The sequence below is a fragment of the Mus caroli genome, unplaced genomic scaffold (assembly GCF_978045245.1).
Source record: "Mus caroli unplaced genomic scaffold, Mus_caroli_1 scaffold_1, whole genome shotgun sequence".
NCBI classification, from domain to species: Eukaryota; Metazoa; Chordata; class Mammalia; order Rodentia; family Muridae; genus Mus; species Mus caroli.
This window is the reverse complement of record NW_028227256.1, coordinates 78,395,379-78,417,822: the sequence shown is the minus strand read 5'-3', so window position 1 is coordinate 78,417,822 and position 22,444 is coordinate 78,395,379. Positions and strand designations below refer to the sequence as shown.

The window sequence follows — 22,444 nt, the reverse complement described above, 5'->3', positions numbered from 1 at the left end:
GTGCTTATAGACAGTAGCCTAGCAAGGTTGTCATCTGAGAGGCTCATCAAGCCTAAGACAGATGCAGATACCTACCAATGGACTGAAGTCAGGGACCCGTTTTGTTGAATTAGGGGAAAAGTGGTAGCAGCTGAGGAGGAGGGTGACCCATAGGAAGACCAGCAGTCTCAAGTAACCCTGACCCCTGAGATCTCTCAGACACTGAACCACCAACCAGGCAGCATACATGATATGATCTGATCCTCTCCAGCCCTCAACTCACATATATAGCAGAGGACTGCCTGGTCTGGCCTCAGTGGAAGAAGATGTGCTTAACTAGAGACTTGAGGCCCCAGGGGGTGGGGAGGCCTGGGGTGGGGGCTTCCTCTTGGAGACAGGGGGTGGAGGAATGGGATGAGGAACTTTGGGAGGGCAAACTGGGAGGGGAGCAATGGCTGGACTGTAAAAAATTAAAAGTAATTAAAAAAGGAAAGGAAATAAAAAGACAGGACTTTGCGACTTAACTCTAGAAAAGCCATTGAGAGTTGAGAGCTTAATGATCTATTATTGTAAAAACAGAAGAAAATGTTTATAGAAGTCAAAACAATGGAAGACTGGCTTCTGAGCTTTGAGAAGAAAATTTGAAGTCCCTTAAAGAATCTATTGGGTCCATTAAATATTTAGAAATAACAATCTGTGATTCTGGTTATCTGGGACTGAAGAATTGGCTCTGATTAATAAGATACCAGAACTACTGAAGTAAAATTTCTGCTATGCTGGAAAAATTGATACTGGTCAATTAGGTCTGAAGAAACAGTTGTGATTAAAAGACCCTTGGTCCTGTGAGGGTTCTATGTTCCAGTATAGGGGAATGCCACGGCAAGGAAGTGGGAGTGGGTGGGTTGGTGAGCAGGGGGAGGAGGAGGGGATAGGGGGTTATAAGAGGGGAAATCAGGAAAGAGGATAACATTTGAAATGTAAATAAAGAAAATATCTAATTAAAAAATATTGAAAAGAAAAACAACCAGTGTCATTGAAAAAAAATATTATAGGAAGTGTTTTCTTGAGGTCAGCACACAGAAGGTATTATCCAGAGGATAAAGGCTATACCTTGTACTTACTATCACTGAACTTAGCAATATGTTAGAATCACCCAGTGGTCTTAGATTTGAAGGCATGAAATGATGATGGAGAACAACTGACATTAGACACTGGGAAAAGCCAGGACACCAGCAAAGGCACCAACATTTGTGAGATGACAGCACCATGGGATGAACAAGGAGGACAGTAACTGGTATAGAGGAAGTCCTTTGTAATCAAGGATTGTGGGTGGGTCTCAGAACTATGACAATGAGATTACATTGTTGGAGTTTGATTTGATTTGATTTGATTCCAACTGTGCTTTTTACATTGAGTGAGAAATAATCAACTTGTCTTCTGCCTTTTGATTTTTACAGAAGCCCACAGTTGAGAGACTTTGGATATTTTATTGAGATTTTAAGTGTTTCAAAGAGACTGAATTTTTAAAGTATTTGAATTTTCAAAGACTGTGGGTTTTTTTTTAAGTTTGGAATATGCTTTACATCGATATTTTGATATTAATATGAAATCCTGGAGATGAACAAGAAATGAAAAATTATTATTAGATAGAAGTGTGTGAATGTGTGTGTGTCTGTGTGTGTGTGTGTGTGTGCGAAGTTGACAAAACATTGTCCAGTTTTGTCAACTTGAAATAAAGGAGAGTTATCTGAGAAGAAGATATCATGATTTTGAAGATGCCTCAGTGAGGGGGCAGAAAGAGGGGGCAGAGTTTGATATAAATAATTTTTTTTTTAAAAAAAAGATTGTTCTGTAGACAAACATGTGGACATTTTCTTAGTGATTGATCTTGTGTAGCTCAGTCCATTGTGAGTGGTGTCACATTAGGTCAGGTAGTCTTGGGCCAGATAAGAACACAAGTTGAGCAAGCTAAAGGAGTAAGCCAATAAGTAGGATTCCTCCATGGCCTCTGCTTCAGTTCCTGCTTCTATGTTTCTGCTTTGAGTTCCTGCCCTGAAATTTCTCAGTGATGGACTGTGATCTAAGTCTCTTCTGTGACCTGACCCTCTCTTCTTCAAGTTGCTTTTGGTAATGAAAATGAATATCCTGTAGTCATAGAAACCCTAACTAAGATGGGTGTCTTGATTTTCTGTAAAGCAAAGTTTGAAAATCATTTCCCTAAACAATATAATTTGATACTATACGGTTTTCTCTAAATTTTCTCATTCTAATATCCTTTTCTGTCACATGTCTGTGTTTGGGCATATACCTGGATGTCAGTAAATATGCCTAGGCTACAAATCACCATAAGGGAATGGGAATTGTTTGCCAATCACTCACCTGTTGCTCTTAACATAATTTTATCAAGGCCTGGGTTAAAAAGAAAGAAATAGTGATTTAAAGGTACTTAGGATGATGAAAGAGATCGTCGATGTAAAATATGGGGAACTTAATGTAGACTGGGATGGGTACAAGCTTGGAGGGGTGGGCGGGGCTTAAAGGTGTGGATGGTCATTTGTTACACTAGGAGGCAGAGTACAACACTGACCATTTTAATACCTAGAGGAGCCGAGTTAAACAGTGGCAATAAATTAATTAGATTCCTTTTAAGAAATGGTCATGGAAAACTTGAGAAAACCTCAAAAAGGCAAGAGTGCTTCTTGTTTATACAAAGGACCCACCCATATGGGTACAGTTTTCACCCCACAGGCACCATTCACATACATACATGCAGGCAAAATGTCTATACATATAAAATGAATAAATCTTGAGACAGTAACATGGAAATTTACATTAATTATATGATTATAATATAAGTGGTTGGTGAAGAAGGCATTAGAGACATTAAGGGATACTATATACTTTTTAAAAAAATAATCATTGAGCCCCAAATAATGTTCCAGATGCTGAGGAATATTTCATTTATTGACAGTCTGACAACAGTAAGCACTGACTCATTATTTTCTTCAGGTTACTTCTAGAAGGATGATCTGTAGAAACTAGAACTCAATACCATCCCACGAAATGTCTTATCTTAAAGCATGGCTGGGGGTCGTTGGATTTTATTCTTTAATGTTCTGATGTTAAATTGGACTTGTTTTAGGTGGAGATGGAATACGATGAAAAGTCGAAGTGCCTCTATCATCTTGAGACAGAATCTGAGTCATAATTAAGGACAGCAGGTGGCAGATGGCTAAAGAGTTAAGGCCTCTAATACTTACCAGTGGCAGGCTCAACATTTAATACAATCTCATAAACAAATCAAAAAATTTGAAAGAAGGTATGTTTTCCTTTAAGTCTATTGAACATGAATGTGTATTATATAAGTTATTAAATGACACTGAAATTCTAACACATGTATAGAATATACTTATATTCAACTCTGTTGACCTTTAAATCTTGCTTCTTCATGAATAATTGCGAGAAATAACAGCCATTTAATTTAAACTATTGCTTTTATTATAATTACACGGGAGCACAAATAAATAAGCACAAAATATCATAAAATATTGTCAATGCACTAGAGAGAAATCAATTTGTTTTCAAACAACATCTGGTTACTTCAATAGTATCAAAGTACATATATAATTGCATATCACCTAAAAAAATCAAGTACAAAAATTAAGAGACATTAAAACATCAGTGTTTATATTATTATGTATATAGAAATGCCTAGGAATACATGAATAGAGAAATCTGTTATCTAATGCTTATTTGCACAAATATTCAGGCACATACCTGACATTGCTAATGAGTTATGAAAAATGCAATATGACATTCAGATCTTTAGATATGGTAAACATGTTAGTGTTGGAATGGATGTTTAATGGTTTTCATTAAAAACCCTGTCTTTTAAAAATGTAGTGTCATTATCCACTAAAAAAACAGATTAGTTTATATCATTTTTCATAGCTATTTGTTTCAAATATCTGAAAAGTCAAGAAAGTAAACATACAATTGCTAAATACGTAAACACGCTTTTAGTGCAAGATAACAAAAGTGTGACTGTACTGTGCTTTGATTCTTTTTATAATCACAGTGCACTTTACACAAATTGCTACACTATAAATGGTAAGTCCAAACAAAAGAAGTGCATACTAAACATTGTCATATATATTATATACAGTATGTATTCTGTATCTGAGTGTGTACATGTTTAAATATAAATGCTTTTAGGGTGGGCAAACCCAGTTATATTTGGGAACAAAGGAATATTTTGAAGGATTAGTCATAGATTTTTATTTGAGATAATTTCAACAATAGTTTTTAAATGTTTCTCCCTAAATCTGAAACTTCACAATAATTAAATAAAATGTAGCCAAATATTTTCCCAGATTATACACATTTTGTGCCAATAAAATTGACCCAAATATGAGAGGGCTTTAAGCCATCCAAACCCCAAACCACGATGTTTACATTTAACATGATAAAACAGTGTCATCTTTACTGATTTATACAGATAGCAGTACATATTGTAATGTACACGTAGAGGCTTACAATACACGTATGTTATAACCAGACATAAATTTAGTATATTTTCATCTTTTATTTTGACTGTACAATTGACCAGAAAACAAGAACACTGCATATAAGCACTTAAAAACTGCCAAACATGTGGACTTGTGTATACTATTGGAAACAACTGGTTTTTTCATTGTGAAAATATTAATGATTGCATACTTGAGTCCCTTAATTGCAACAACCATATCTTGTTCAACGTTAAACTCTAAGAGTTCCTGAAACTGTATAATTAAATGAGACAATGAATTAAAAAAACCAATGCATTGCTATCAAATTATCGACATTCTGTAATTTGTTAGTTATTATTTCAAATCTGCACGGTGTTGCAAGTGTTCCTATACAATGTATGTGTCAATCCTCTTTAACTTCCATTAGAATTTAGGATACAGTGTATGAGAAGAGAATAGTCTATCCTATCTACAGTCCTTTTTCACATGAGACATAGCTTGCCTCAAATTTCTTACTCCATAAATTGAAGGAATATTTGTTATAATGTCAGGTGGAAGCATGGTTAATTTCCAAGCCCTATATTGGGAATCTGACTGAGTTTAACATGTAAGTAATATCAAGACTGAATCTAGAGTTGTGTTATTCTGATGACTTTATTAGGACAGTAACTAGCTGGGGCTGTTCAGGTGTGTTGACTTTCTACTTAAATTGTTCAAAAGACTCAAGCCAAATTCTGGGTGTAGACAAGAACACACCTATGTCAAAATCTCGATTTTCTAGAAGCATTCTAACAAGATCTACTTACTTGTCAGCAATTCAAAACTGTCACTATTTTGAAAAGTGATCTTGTGTCCAAACAATTATTTTGTGTCTAGAGGTATATACTTTACAAATTAATGCATTTTTTATCTCTTGCTGTTTTCTTTCCCTTCTCAATTATTACATGGCTAAAAATTCATCCTTATTTGCAAAAATCACTTTTTACCTCAAACTTTTAGTTCAATAGCATACAGAGGGAGATATTGGCAGTGTCTCTGTAAAGTGTGATTTCTCAAGTAGCGCTGGCATCTGTGATGGGGAAAACACAGTATTTTACTCTTTCCTTCCATCATTTCCACAGAAATTTGTGTCTTCTCTACTAGGAAGTATTTCACACGTAAAAGCATCTTACTGACAGCCAATAAAAATCTGTTTCTACAACATTTGCTGTGAAAAGACTATTTGTCATAAGTATGAGTTCTCTTGGCCTGATAACCATGCCTTTATATGATTTATTCTTTGGCACTGCTAGAAATATGAGCATTATCATGTCATCATGTGCTGGCTGCAGGTTATCTTCCGGCCAGATTCATATGGTAAAGTGCCCTAATTTATTGCCACCAGACAGAGTCAGCATGATTTTTTTCCTGTGTACTAATGACTCTTTTCTCACAACACAGAGAAAATCTATACAAAGGAGAAGCTGACTATAGAATAGCTAATTGTCACAGTGGACAATTAAATATTGTATAGGCAAAGAGTAACAGATCTGAAGTCAAATCCAAGTGAAGCCATTTTCCCAGATATTCCAATTCTTTCTCATGTAGAGAGAGATTTGAAGAAATAAATGGAAATGGTTGCCTAAGTTCAAATTGTCAAAAAAAGGTAACTCCTTTAAAACATTAACACATTTGAAGGAGTATGACAGGTGGCCATGGCATGAGCGTGACAGAACACACATGAATGGCTGAGTCCAACACAAATCAATTTAGTATCTGTTTTCTTCTGAACAAGTGACCAACATTAACAATTATCTTCTGCCTAATTCGGAGTGGTATATGTAAGATCAGCATTTGAAAGACACACTTAGAAATATTGCCTATACTTAAATGCCAAGGGAGGGGTCATATTTACTGCAATAGCCAGAATACACGTGCACTAGGGTCATAGAAATGATGATGGATGGTGTCTTGTGTATGATTGGTTTAAATCTATGAGGTCATAACTGCTCAAGTCAAGATAGCAACTCGAGCCATAAACACATTTGATTTCAATTATGCTTTCGTCTGAAGATGTTTCCTTCACTCTTAGATCTGTGCTGTGTTGGCTGCTGGGCTTGAATTGTAAGTCTACATAGCTGGTGAAACATAGCGAAGGTATCTGTTTAAACTGCTTACGATCTCTGTGGTTCGCTATATTTGTTATTTCGCCTTCGTCGACATCTTACTTGTACAAGCAGAACTTACAGCTTCTGTAAGCATTTTATATATACAGTTCTCCCACTGATTGTTCATACACACACACACACACACACACGCACACACAACACATGCTCCCACTTACTGTTTCCCTTATTCTTTCAGCATTATAATTAGACATCAAAATATACATTAATTATAAAACATTAAAAATTATGTTATAACATTTCAAACTCTCTTTGAGGAACTATTACTGATAAAGAATTACTAGATTTTTTTATCAATATAGATTACAAAAATTCCTTAACTTCTGTCATATTTGGTTTTATTGAGCAGCATGAAGCTATTGCTGTCAATACCCTTAAGAGAAAAACTGCTATGATAATAACTTCAAACACACTTTTTTTCCCTCAGAAATATAATACTAAATTGATTGTTACTGAAGAACCGCATACTGTCCATTTTAGGAAGCATAAATAGTAATTTAAATATACAAAATATATGTGATAGTTTCATTTTTATTTATCCGTGGCAATATTTATTTTCAACTAACAAGATACTTTTAAAAGATATATACCATTTTTCTTAAATTAAATTTCTTAACTTAAATTTTACCACCACATAAAGTTGAGTCCACCCTATCCTTTATCCCCTACATTTCCTATTTCTTCCTTAAAACAAAATAAAATAATGAAGTGGTCATAATTCTTTGGTCATGGTGTCATAATCAGTAAGAACAGATAAAATAGTTATGCACAGAAGATTATGACCCAAAAATATAATGATTAGCTTTAAAAGATTGACAGGGAATATTTTTCCATAAATGGACTTAAATTTTGAGGAAGGCTGGCATGGAGTATACTAAAATATGCAAATTTGTAAATTGAATGTTTATTTCTTGTGGAAAACCATGCCTATGAAATATTACTTAAAATATTATGTCTACGATGTCTCTGCTCCTCCTTTCTTGAAAACAGCTGTGCTCTTATGGTTTTAAATCTTTGTTATTTCCAATGTCACAGTGAACCCTGGTCTCCTCCAATCAGATCAATGCTGCAAGGACACACATCCCAAACCTTCTTTCTGTATGAAAGTTTGCTGCCGCAATGTCCCAATGTATTCTACTTCCTTTCTCTGTAGTCTGACTTGCTAATACCAAGTGCAGACCCAAGGATATGAATGGAATCCTCATGAAGTCACTGTAGAAAGACTGTCCATGGAACACGGGCCTTCAGACTGGGGTCCTGCTTGGTTTCACTTCCAATCAATCCCTTTCAAACTTAGAAAGCAGCAGATAAACTTTACAAACAGAATATTCAACTTCTTTGTTGCTAGCACCAGATCACATATTATGTATTTAAATAGGACTTCTACCTGTCAGATCTTCTATAGAAGCTAAATGTGGGTTGGAGGACAAAGACATTTTAAATGCAAAAAATTAATAAGAAAAGGCATCCAGGGGTTACATATAAAAGAGATAACAAACTGGTTCATACCAAATTATATCATCTATTAAACTTTTCTCATGTTTCTGAAACTTAAATATGTATAATGATTATTATTTCAGGTGTCACTCATAAACTAGCAAAATATTTACAATTTAATATGTTCTGGATTCAAAATAATCCAGGATAAGTAAGTGTGCCTTAACTTCAAGGACAAACACATTTTATCTTGGGTATGCCACAGTACTCACAGCTTCCTGTGGTATTCCACATCAACAAATAATATATGGAACAATTAGTTATCACAAGACCAAGTCGACCTCCCTTGAATTAAACAATGTGGAACTCATGCCAGTACACGCTCATATGGCAGTATCCCAGAATACCGTTTGCTGTTTAGAATACGGTGGAGGACTGTACTTCTTTGCTCCTGCGTTCTTCTTCCAGCTGGGTAGGATTGGCATGCTATCCTGTTTGCAAAGGCCCTTTTCCGTTTTCTGTCTAGCCTTTATTTCTTTGCACAAGCAGCGCTTTTTCTCAATCATCTCAAGCATTGTATGGTCTCCATGAAACCACTGCATGCATGCCACCTAGCAAAAGAAACAGAGTGAATACAGAAGGAAAAGATGGAATGAAAGCAGATCTTTGGCACTGTGCTAGAAGCTCTTTCCAAAACTCCCAGCTATTTCTACACCTATGTTTTAAAATACAGTGCTTAACATGAATTAAGAAAATACAATACTCTTTAATGAAGCAAAAAAATGAAAGCACAGATGCTATAAATAAATATTCTTTTTTAAATTGGTAAACATCATGACATGATTTAGTAACACTTTGGATGGAAATACTTCCGAAAATATTTTTGAAACCCGCAATAAAACCAATAGCATGGCGCAATAAGCAAAGATGCTTGTTTCCAAGACCGATAACCTGCATTCAAGCCTTGAATGCATGGGGTAGGAGAGAGCCGACTCCCATGAGTGGTCGTCTGACTTTTGACTTCCACAACCATTGGTTATAATCTTCTCTCTCTCTCTTTCTCTCTCTCTCTCTCTCTCTCTCTCTCTCTCTCTCTCTCTCTCTCTCTCTCTCTCTCTCTCTCTCTCCTCCCTCCCTCCCACTTCTCTCTCTTTCATTTTCTCTCTCTCTCACATGCACATGTGCATGCATGTATACACACACACACACACACACACATACCCAATAAATAAGAATACAAATGTTTATTTAAAAGACCACAATGTAGAAAAAAAAGTAACTTTTATTTTTTCTAAACAATTTTCCAAATTCCAGTTTTTATATTGGCTCCATTTTGTTATTGTTCCCAACACATTTAAATTCAAATATCAGAACTATTTTTTCAATGACATGTTAGAAAGTTGCTAAGGACCATTTTCATTCTTGAAATATGTTTTAGACACTTTCATTTGTTTCTAAATAGAAGCAAGCACATGTATGTTAAATAATCCCCCTGCTGCAGTGACTCTGGGTGCATATGCTTTGTTTGGGCACATGCTCTGATTGCTTTCTCCTAAGCATCTTTCGTTTCTAACCGGAATATTTTATACATCTGAGGTGGAATCACTGCACTCTAAAAAAAATAATAAGAAAAAGAAAAAGAAAAACAAGCAAGCAAGCAAACAAACAACAAACAAAAACCTGAGCAAAGATGGTTCAACAGCACATCAAGTCAATTCAGTTAAAAAAGAAGGGTTAGTGGAGATTATAGGTCGAACATACACTCATACACATATTGCTAGACAGCTGCACATTGCACATAGGCTGTGTAGTTCTAAGCCTATTGATAACATTCTTTGGGACCAAATTTGTCACAGAAGGATAGTGATGAGGTAAGCCCATCATGACTTCAAACAGAGAAGGCTACATTGAAGCAAATATCCCCCATGACCAAGAGGTGAAAATAAACCAAATAAAGTCACCAATCTTGACATTGTGACTTTAGGATAATATTTCAAACCGATTCTTATCTAATTCTCTACATCTGATGAAACTGTAGGGCTTTAATAACTTCATCCATTTCTTCCTTGCAAAAATGATGTTCTCAAATAAGCAGAGTGCATTGCCATACAGTGCAGTGCATGAAGCTTCCTGGAAACACATTTCTCACACCATAAAAGAGAGCTGGGTAGTTTGAGATCACTCAACTCTATGGTTGGAAGGTTGCCAGTTCAAAGTCAGATTGCACTGTAAAATACACTTACAAATATATGCAGTCTAGTATATAGAGTATTGCTATATTAAATCTGCTATCAGTTAGCTCTTTTTACTCTTAAGAGCCAAGAGAATATCATGATGATGCAATGAGTGACTGTGAATAGAGTGTGATTCATGTGGGAAGATAACCACCTTCATAATTACAATTTACATAAGAACATGCTTAGGTACACAATTAAATTCTCACAGTAAAATCCAGTGCTACTACTTGGATATAAACTCTCTCCCCTTATATTAGGAAATTATGTAGTACTGGGGACATACTAAGTTGTATATTTATCACATACATGAAATATATGAAAAATACGACCTGTAAGTTATTTATCAATCTTTATGTATCTTTAGTCATAAAGTCTCTTTATCTTGTTAAAATACAGCTTCAAAATCCCTTCTGTCTCTCCCTCAGATGAAACAGCTTTGGTGATAGAATGCTAAATTTAATTTAAAATCAAGTGCGCCAAATACATTCTTCTAGTTTGGTTACTTAGTTAAGTAATCTTGTTTATTATATTCACTCCAAAAATTATATATATATATATATATATATATATATATATATATATATGTGTGTGTGTATATGTATACATATATACATATATATATGTATATGTATGTGTATGTGTATATATATATGTATATATACATACATATATATATATATACACACACTCATGTATATACACACACACATGATGAAAGTTACACTGATATGACATACTTACATACTAAGAGATAATTATTAAATGATTTTTCAGTTATTATGACCCAAATCAGCTGTGAGGCAAGATTTTAATTTTAATGTGTATTGGTGTTTTACCTGTATGTATGTCTGTGTTAGGGTGTCAGATTTTGGACTTACAGTTGTGAGCTGCCAAGTGGAAGTTGGGAATTGAAACCAGGTCCTCTGAAAGACCAGTCAGTGAGTGCTTTAACTACTGAGCCATCTCTCTAGCCCGTGGGGCAGGCATTTTATTAACATGACATGATAGAGATGATATTATTAAATAATAAATTCCTGACGTATAATCAAGTGAAGTTTCCAGTCGGAAGTTGCAATGATAATGTCCACGTCTATGTGCGAGTCACACAGCAACATCTACATTGTGCAGTGGAGACAGGCGGTGGAAGTGAAGTTCTCTCGGAGAAATCCATTCTGAACCTTAGCACCTACCCTCCCTGACTTCTCATAGTAAAATACTAACCTCTACCTTAAAGGTCTTAAAGATGAGAACTTGGCAAGAGGTAGGGAAAGATAGTTCATGAATTGGACTGATCTTAAAACAAAACAAAAAGAAAAACAAAATAGAAACTAAAAACCAATAACCAAAAACCCAAGAAAGCTTTCTCCCTTTCACAAGGTGAAGACACGGCTAGAAAAGAGCAGATAGACATACAAGCCTAAGAGCTGCTTCTAAATACTTCATTTGGTTGTAAATCACAAAGTTTATGAAACTTTGTTACATTTTCTTATAGAAATCCAAACACAGGAGCCACGTGGCAAACAGCCTTCAGTAAATGCTTAACAGCAGTAAGTGACTTGCTAGCAGGACTAGCTGCTATAAGGGACCATGGTATCTGTCTCTGTCCTCCAAGCCCACGTCTCTGATAAGGTTAAAAGCATCAGCCAAACTTCACCTGGGAGGCAGTCTACACAATATAACAGCAGCACTCTGATCCTCTGTCAAGGTCATCCAATATCAGTGAGATTCTCTCTAGACAAGGCTGAAGAAACCTCCTGCCTAACTGTAATTGCTATACATTTTTAGAAGGAACTAGGAAGCAGAAAAGAAGACATCAGACAAATGCTAAGGAAAATGGAATGAAATTCAGTCTTTAGCTGATTATAATTAATTATGCTAAATAAATCATAGTACTGCAAGTTACACACTATATGGGAGACAATGAGTGTGTACTATTCTGGATAACTCATCGTGCCTTTTAGGTTTTCTTTACATCTAAAATTTACAAGAGTTTTTTTAACTAAGAAGAACAACTTTAACTACCCCGCTCTCTAAGACCACATGATAAAATAATAAAATTTAAAATACTTGGTTAGGGCCTTTCTAGCTGTGACACTGAAAAGCAGTGTATTGCTGAACTTCCTATGTGCAATGTAAAATTAAGTATATATAATCCACATGAATATACATGTATGTTATATACATATACATGTGTGTTGTATTACTTAACATATAACTTTATGTACCTGTCACATATCTAACTTATGCATCAAGTAATCATTTACACTTACATTATTTTTGTACACAATTGTATGGACCACAGACTTATTTGTTTTACCAAGGAGTCATTAACCTTTCATTCACTACCTTAGTTACCTTTTTGGAAATTAAAATTAAATACTTTCTAAGACTAAATAAATTTTCTCAAGAAGGAAACAAATAAACACACTGTACAATAATAAATCTCTACCTTATATGTTTAAAAAAATTCCAAATGTGTAAAATATAAAATTAAAAAACTACTCTGCAATAATCATTTGGAGCATTTCAACATTAAATTAATGAGAAATAAAACACATATGAATTATGTTTACTTTAATGGCAGTACTAAGTAGCATGTAATATGTTATCAATGCTCGGGAGACAGAATGCAATGTGAAAGAAGTGCCTTCGTGGCTTTAAAATTGAGTTCTACAGTTAGGCTAAAGACTTGTCTATACTTAGTTTCTGAAGCAGAAGACACCCACCTGTTTTCATACAGTCACTGAGAAGATTTTTTTTTAAATAGCTTTGGATTTTTAAACAAAACACAAATGGAAAATATTTGATAGCACATAGGAATCATAGAATAAAATAAGAGTATATGTAACTCAAGATTTTTAGCACATGAACATGATTATCTGTTGGACTGCCATCTATAGGAGGGGGTCATTATGACAGACACTTTGTGGCTCACCACACATACAATATATACAAATAATCCATTTGTAGAAATAAAAGCTCACACTACAAAGGAAAAATACAACAAATCCATACAATAATGAATAATGATTCCAGTGCAAAGAAATTGAAAAGGCCAAGTAAGTACCACGGTAGGTACTTATAAAAGTGGAGCGAGAAATGATAATATATGAACTGAACATGAGAAAATAGAGAACTGAAACTATGCTGTTATTGTTATAACCAGTTACTGGAATCAGGAAAATATACTGTTGCTCTCTGGTCACACTCTTTCTTAAAGATACTTTCAACTTAATAAATGGTTAGTTGACCCTCAAAATAAATGTGTATTAGAGCTGTAGAGTAGAAGATGGAAAAGAGACAATGTCAATATTGCTGCTACAAAAGGCATGTGAAACCAAATACAATGCATTGATTCAAACAGGCTTTTGGTGGTTTTTATATAAATCTGACCCTTCCGATAAACCAGAAATGATGAGAAACAGATTTGCAATAAGAGTAGAGAACGTCTTTGTGTGTGCTGGCTGTACACCGTGCTATCATATCCTTATAAGGAGAAGTAGAATGTTGCAATTATAAAGTAGCTGGGCTTCAGCTCTCTGCATCAAAGATTAATTCTAGGTGAGCGCATTCCTTTACAGCAGGAAGCCATCTCATTCGTCATGAGCCCATTGCCTTACAATCGCAAGTCACTGCCTCTCATGGGTCACTCCAGTGCCTTAACCTAAAAACAAATCTTTACTCTCATTGTCATTTTCATGACTATTTTTCCAAATATAATTTAGAAAGATGTGATCAAACATATGAAGAATATACAGTAACATAAGCCCCCCCCCCCAGTAAAACTTGAAATCAACAATAACAAAGGGTCCTAGGTGGATGGGAGTTGTAATTTTCTCAACTTGCCAGTGTACTCACTGGTAATACTGCTCTTCTTCAGAAGAGTGTAAAATAGTGGCCTGTTTCTTTCTAATTTCACGAAGGCCATAATGAAGCTATCAGAACTGATATCATCAACATGCGATATAAGTAGAAGAAGAATGTTTCAATTCCATTGTGCTCAGGCTGATCAGAGGCATTTGATATGATGTCATCAGTCCTGGCCACAGGCTTATATGTTGCTTTCTTGCTTGAGTTATTTTAAGAACCGAACATGAAATAGTTCTGGCTTGTAGATTGGCATTATTCCTCCTTTTAAAATAATTCCTCTTAGATAGAGTCATGCTGTATATCACAGACTGTCCTTATAGTTGCCATGTAGTCTTGGGTGGCGTGGCACTCCCACCTTTCTTTTCCAGCCTCCCTAGTGATGGAATTACAAAAAGAGATGCTGGGAAATGAACTGAAGGGTTTCATGCATAGTGGTCAGGTGCTTTATCTGGGTTGGCACTTTGCCTGCACAACCTGCTTTTAGAGGGACTCCTAACAGTGGGGTTGGGCTGTCTTGGGCTTTTGAACCTGCTCATGGGGCCCTCTTCCTCCTACTGGGTTGCCTTGTCCAGCCTCAATGTGAGGGTCTGTGCCTGCTTTTATTTCATTGTTATACTTTGTTGATATCTCTGGGAGTCCTGCTTTTGTTTGAAGGGAAAAGGCAGAGAGATAAATTTAGGGGAGAGGGAGGCAAGAAGGAGGAGGAGGAGGAGGCAGCAAGGGGAGGGAAAGGAGGCTGGATTGGGATATACTGTTTGAAAGAAGATTAAATTAAAATGATAAAAAACTCCCCCCAACACAAAGAAATTAAAGGAACTTGGCATGCCTTTAAATTTTTCCAAATGTGTGTGTGTGTGTGTGTGTGTGTGTGTGTGTGTGTGTGTGTAGTGTATGAATGTAACTCTAATCTATTAAGTATGTGATTCTTAATTATTCCCTCAGAGATTTTTTCTTCTCAGAATATATGTTTTATGAAAGAATCATTAGGCAAGTCTATACCTGAGCCTTGAACTAGAACTTCGTTGTTTGTTCCCTATGTCTAAACTTTTGATATATATCTGTGTTCACAAAAATGATAACCACACCTTCATTTCAGAGTTATTTTATGATACGAGATCATGGCTACACACTAACTCCTACTGTTCTCTTTGTTTGATGTGACTACTTCCCTCAAAATACAAAGTTGGGTCAGCTACTAAGCACATACAAGAAACGCTGCATGTTGTCTTAATTCAACCTATGTGTTTGCTTTCCTGTTTTCTTAGCAGATGGTGTAAATAAATACAATTTTTAAAAAGACGTGATTTCTTAAATCAGGATTTCCCATATCAGGGTCTGGTTAATTATGTGTTCTGTGACCATGTGGGTTTGGGAAGTGAACACAGAAAGGCCTCATGTTGACACAATTGAATGCAGCACTGTGTTATTTACTAAAATGTAGATACAATTGTATGCCTTCTTTGATATTCTCTAGATAGAGATCTTTGAGTACAGGGACCTTCCTGTTAACTCTTGCACCCTTAACTTCTATAATAAGAGAAGTATACAATAAATGCCATTAAAATTCGTGAACTGGTGACTAAATGTATAGATATTTTACATTTTACTGAAAGCCACTTTTGAAGATGTTTATGTAATGAAAGATTTCACTCAACTTTAAATCACTTAAATCCAATAATTTCTTTAATTATGATAATTGAAAAATATTTTTGTTGGATGGTAGTCTCAGAAACACAGACATGGGAATAAAAGATGTTAAAAGGTAAATCAAAATAGCACATATGTGTTCCTTAACGGTCTAGCCATCCTCTTCTTTCTTTATTCTACTGTGTAAGTGTGCAGATAAATGCTCATTTGAAGTTCTAGATAGCTAATTGAATGGCTATTTGTCTGAGAAAATTGTTGTAAGTGCAGTCTATCTGTGCATCAATTTATGTGTGTATGTATATCTATATTTATGTAAAAATGACACAATTATTTATATTAGAAAATTCTCTTCTGCCCACTCAATTGTTATGTTTTATAAAATGAAACAAAGTAAAACAAAACACAGCCCACAAATGTAGAAAGAAGGACTACATGGGAAGAAGAAATACATCAACATGTGTGGGAGGAATGGAAGGTAAAGGAGGGTGGCAATGACCAAAATACATCATGTACATGTATGAAAATATAATGAACTGAGGTCTAGTTACTACATAATAACAAAATAAAATATAATAAAAATAAAGGCCAAAAGGTTCCAGTAAATAACGTATATGCTGATAGTGTCACTGACAAAATAGTCATAAAACAAGTAAAATATCAAATACTGAAATTCTTGACTGATGTAATCCTTCAGCATATTCCTCAGGAAAGGAAGTTGGTAAACCGCGTGTCTCTCTTATCATGTGATATTGAATTGAAGTATTATTGCAATAGCGGTAGTAGTCCTAGCAACATCAGTAATGCAACATAATAATATCGGGAATTATTAGTGTCCTATAGCCTGCTTTGAGCAGTTGATGGGTACAAAGCCTGTATCAATTACCTAATGCATTATAAAATTAGGCATATGTTAATGCTATTTTTAAACGATAGTTAATGTTATAATGATTAAATTACATATGCATCATATACTTAACAGAGGATAGGATTTGGATTGGAATTCACGAGACTAAGTGTAGTAGACACTGATGGCTTGGCCATTAGTATTGCATTACATTGTCTCAGAGCAAGTTATGGTTAAAGTCACCCACCGTGGCAGTGTACATACAGAGAAGTGTTTATGGCATTTATGCCACATACAACCAATGGCATGGGAAAGTGTACTGAATGAAATGAAATCAGCGAAATGTAAGGCTGAAAAACTACAGGATTTTTTTTTTTTTTTTTTTTTTTTTTTTGGTTTTTCGAGACAGGGTTTTTCTGTATAGGCTTGGCTGTCCTGGAACTCACTTTGTAGACCAGGCTGGCCTCCAACTCAGAAATCCGCCTGCCTCTGCCTCCCAAGTGCTGGGATTAAAGGCGTGCGCCACCACGCCCGGCAGGATTTTTAATACTAAAAAGACCTTGGGGGAGAGATGAAGTTGTCTGCTATTTCTTATTGTCATACTCCTCCTTTCTATTTTAAGCAAGGTCATGAACAAAGTTGTACTACCAGGTTCCACCAGTGGAGACAAATTGCTGTCAGTACTATGTCTTCTTTACTTTGTTCTAGACTTGCAATTCCCCTGTGATTGCTATATTCTAGGTGAGAAAATCCAGTTTAGAATCTCGGAAAGATCTTTGGTCAGCCTGAGAAGCAGCTTCCATGGGAGTGAAGAGGCTTTGGATCAGAGCAGGCAAACACCCCTTCCTCCAAGTGAACCTGCAGCTCATCATTCTTGCCTCTGTCTATCAGAATGCACCCGGAAAGTTTCTTGTGTTTGTTGATGGATATTAGCATCCAGTGGTTATTGATCTTTGCTCTTCAGTATATCAGGGCCAATGGCTGACTAGTTGACATTGGAAACACTGCCTAAGCTGGGCATCATGTTTTTGAAAACAAGTATTTTTTTGTATTAATTAGCTACATTGTGGTTTATTTCTCAATTTCACAGTAGCAAAAGAAAAGAAAAAGAAAAAAGAAAAAAGAAAAGAAAAAACGTCCTCCAATCCTCCAATGCATGTTAATGTCTCTCCAAGAATCATAATCACAATCATTGAGAGATGGTCTTGACTGAAGTTCACATATGTGTTAGCTATTTCGAGTTGCTTTAGGAGACAAAACCCGAGAGAATAGTTTCATAAAGAAAAAGGCCAGAGACTCATGTCATGTCACCATGTAGACAATGTCAGTGACATTAAGTGATCCTTTTACAAACACTTTGCCAGTAAATGTTGTGAGGCTAAAGAGAGCAGTGAGAAGAAGGGATGGAAAAAGTTGATGCTGGGTACTCAGTTATGGAGAGATGGGAATAGATTCTGGCCCACTGCACAGCAGGGTAACTGTAGGCATGTCTGTGCATGGTTGGCCATGAAGAAATGATAATTTGGGATACATATCTATTTATCTTGATTTAAGCATTATGACATGCATGTACATGTTGATATAGCACACAGCACCCTGAAACTATGTAACATATTCAATATTAGTTACTAATTTTAAGATTAGTGTAAATATAATTTAAAAAATGATAGGTTTTCTGTGCCTGGAAAGAGGGTTCAATGACTAAGAGCTCTCTTCTGGAGGAACCGGTTTGATCCCCAGGATGAACACAGTGGCTCAGGATGGTCTATGACTCCAGCCCTTGGGGAACCAAGGCTTTCTTCTGGCCTCTGCAGTCCCCAGGGACATACATGGTGTACAGGCATACATACAGCCAAAACACCCATACAAATAAATTAAATTTATTTTTTAAATGAAAAAGGCAGCTAAATGTTTGTTGTGGCTCTGATGTCCTATTGCATGTAGCTTTTTACCCTTAGAAACAAACTCCAAGTGTCAAGTGGGAAGTGTACATGACTTTATAAGCTTTCATACATATTATCTGGTGAAAGGAAATGATTAAAAATACAAGAAATGAATCCACTCAGCCAGGAGGGTGAGCCACACTCTCAGCCTTACATCCTAGCACACAGAGCACATGCAGGTATGAAAAGTGAGTTATACTCTGTAAAAGGCAAAGCAGGGCTAAGTCATTGAAAAACAACATTACAAACAAGTCTTGTGCTTGGTATGGCATTTTCATGTGTGAAAATAGTTAACTTAATGCTTCTTTGAAATTTGTAGTAATTTCTGAAAGACTTCTAGCACAAGGATAGATCATTTCTTGAAGGATAAAGGTCACCATTCTGAGGCAAACTGATTCATATTTGCATATAGAACATATGTGTCCACAGACTCTGTAGCCTTAAAACTTATATGATTCAAAATTTGCTTTAGTACTATTATGGGATAAAAAAAATTTTTATTTTGGAAAATAAAATGTCTATATTCAAAATACAGTTTCCCAGTAAAGAAGACACGGGAGTATTCTCAAGAATTATGTCTAATAATCACTGTAGAAATAATTACAGTTATTAATTGATTAAACTAATTTTTATAATAAAGGAAGCCCTGAGAAATTTCTGGAATTAATTCATATGTTTTTAAATGAGTGAGACATTTATCAGAGGAAAACTTTTAAAAGGCATTCCCTGAAGGAAAGCACACTGTTACAAGATAAAATTCAATTACAGGAAATGCATTGATGTTTTCACTAAGTATATTCTGCTAATCACCTACATTAGCATTAATTTAATTGCAAGTTTAATTTCATTGTAAAATGCTGGCTTTTGATAAATTGGGTGTACCCTTGACTCCAGTCATATGAGGGAGAGTGAACCCTTGGTAAACAAGGGTTTAGAGAGAGGTGATTTGTAGACAAGCTGGATTCTAATCCTCCAGGAGCCAACTGAATATAACCAATGGACTCTGTAAGACATGCTCATTCTTACAGCTTGGAATTGAGCTGGGAGGATTCAATGTTTTCCTTCAGTGAAATGCCCTGCCCATCACAAGTAGATATACAACAGGCTATTCAAAGAGAAGCAAGCGGTAGCAATCACAGTGATCTCTGAAGCCAAATTGGCCATTGGAGTGGTTCCATTTGATTTTTCCATGGTTCTGGGCCTCAAGAAGTAAGAACTATAGAGCCAAACTATGCAATAGAAGACTGCATCAGGATTCTGATGCATAACTGAAAAATTTTGAGCCCACACAGAAAAACAATAATTAACTGAGGTATTACATATCCAAGAGAGAAGAAGGCAATGGAAGAGAGAGTCAAAGGTGACCAGGAATACCCTGATTTGAGGTTTCCATGCATATCAACCCAGAGGTCTTCAGGAGCCACGTTTCCTCTGTCTTTCTAAATACCTATCCTTTCCAACGCAGTCTAGTTGGGTTGCAAGCTCAGTGCTTGGGCAAAGTGCCAGCTGTGAGTTTTCATTTCCTTGGTTACAAAACGTTTTGTATAGTAGAAAGACGTATTTTTAAATTTCTCAAAGTGAGAACAGTAACAAGTCCCCATTACCTCTGAGACAGATGTGGACACTGTGTCTTTATTTCTCTGGCCAGAACATCAGAACAAACACATTTGCTTTTGTTTTGAGACACATTGACTAGAAGCTCAAGGTCTTTATTATGTCTGAAAATCCAGTACAGACCTCCAAAATAATGTAAATCACACTTGTCATTTCACCTGTATATTAATCAGAACTCCTCAAAAGGGATGAGTGTTTTACTTCTAACTGAATTTATCCAAAATTTTATGAAGACTTCATGGGAAGACACAGGAATTTTTAAAAGAAATTAACAATAAATTCAAAATTCAGTTATGAACAGCTCATTGTGATTCATCATCTACAAGCTAAGAGTTCAAAGGGGAGTCAACTTCCATCCTACCTCTCCCTTTCATCTCTTGCTTTCCAGCTACCTCCTGTGTTCCTTACTCTGTATCTCAGAAGACATCTTCAGAGCATCTAACATGAAATACATGCACCCCACCCTGACTGAGAGATGCTGACTGTAATATGGATAGAAACAGGAAACAGGGGCTCGCAATCCCATCTTAATTGAAAGCCTTTAAACTTGATTTACAGAATTGAAGGCTTTTATTTCCAGTTAACCTACTCTCATGAGGATGATTGGATGCGGTTTGCTCAAGCACAAATGACTGAAAGGAATTCCTTATTAAATGGTGATGACTGCTTCTGACATTAAGGATGTAGGCTACTTTCAACCTAGCTCTTCTAAGCTAATGTTCGCAAAAAGCTTCTTCAGTCATGACAAGTAGCTACTGTTTGGGTCTGAAAATAATTGAATTTTTTAGGGAGAAAATGAATCTGCCATTCTAGGCCCAGTTGGGAACTACCTCTCAAAGGACTCCTAAGGACCACGATTATAGTAGCCTCTAGAAAGAAGAACCAAAAAGTCTCCTCTCTACCAAGCTCTAGAATTGTGGCCCAGTATGAAATCAAACGTGGGATATATCACAGTAAACTCTGGGCATTATTTCAAGAGTGTGCCTGTGCCTTTGTCATTTGTTGATCCTCTAGATCAGAGCTTACATTGGTATTTCCTGTTTCCTGTCTCAGTACCTTTCAGCTGGATGCAAAAACAAAAAACAAAACAAAAAACAAAAAACAAAATCGGTGATAGGAGGAATAGAACATAGAAAACTATAACTATACAAGTTTTGTTCATGAACTCAGCTGCTTAGCAATGTCATGGACCTGTTTGTCAATAATATTGTTTCTACACAATCTACCTTACTGTAGAGACACATAGACAATATGAGAGCATGGACTTTCACACTCTCTTTGCCTTCAGGGAGTCAAAGAGCTCTTCCTCATATAAAATCTGAGCTCTAGGCTTGGGAGATGGTTCAACACATGAGGGAGTTTGCAGATACCATGATCTGGGGCCAATCTCCAGTACCCATAGAAACATGGAGGCGTGACTGATACTGTTTTTATAACCTCGGCGCTGTGGCAGGGGAGACAGGATTGCTGAGAGTTAGGAATTTCTCAGGAGCAGCTTATTTCCAGGTTTAGTGAGGAGACTGTGTCTCAAGGTGGAGAATGACAGGCAAGTAATTCTACTTCAGATACTGGACTTTGTGTATACCTGCAGGCGTACACACCTATATACACATGTACATATACCACATGTGTGAACACAAACATACACACACACCTGAGTTCTTTCCAACTTTTTGGGACCCACACCACTCCTGTTTCATCAAACAAATCTTCTTTCAGTTGAGATTGCCAGGTCTACTCCCTAACATGCCTCCTTCTTTTACAAATGTGAGGGATTCTTTTTGACAGCTGTTTAGCCCAATTTCTAAAACTCTGAAGAAGTGACCAATATAGCTCTCTGGATGATTCTTTTATAAACACTGTAATGACAAACCTTTCCTTCCAGACTCAAACCTAAAAACCACTCCAAAATAAAATGCAAGTGAGGGAAAAATGAAAATTGGGACAAATGGAAATGGAGAGGATAGGGATGTTTTGTAATAGTTTGTAGCTCACAGAAGGCTTCAATTAGAATGAGTCAGCCAGAGCACTCCCAACACTTGAAACTTTAATCTATTCCTTTTCATTTCTCTCAATATTTTTCATAGAATAATGATAGCTCCCAAAGTATTTGTTACATGGTGGTGAGAATGCATATCTTGCTCAAAAGAAAAAAAAGACACATACCTTCTCTTGACTGTTCTTGGGACTATCTAGGAAA

The 22,444-nt window shown here is 36.0% G+C and overlaps 1 protein-coding gene across 6 annotated transcripts in view; it reads right to left on the bottom strand.

Moving 5' to 3' along the window:
- Positions 1–22,444, bottom strand: part of Nyap2 (neuronal tyrosine-phosphorylated phosphoinositide-3-kinase adaptor 2) — a 305,966-nt gene that overhangs the window by 22,477 nt on the left and 261,045 nt on the right. For 4 of the 6 annotated variants that reach the window (XM_085838695.1, XM_029483159.2, XM_085838718.1 and 1 more), the window contains one exon: positions 3,372–8,700. The exons of 1 other annotated variant lie outside the window; for it this stretch is intronic. In XM_085838695.1, coding sequence (XP_085694821.1) covers positions 8,473–8,700 — 228 coding nt within the window. In that variant the 3' untranslated portion in view covers positions 3,372–8,472. Of the gene's footprint in view, positions 1–3,371; positions 8,701–22,444 lie in introns of those variants that run through there. One more of the 6 variants, XM_021172656.3, reaches the window with a different exon arrangement.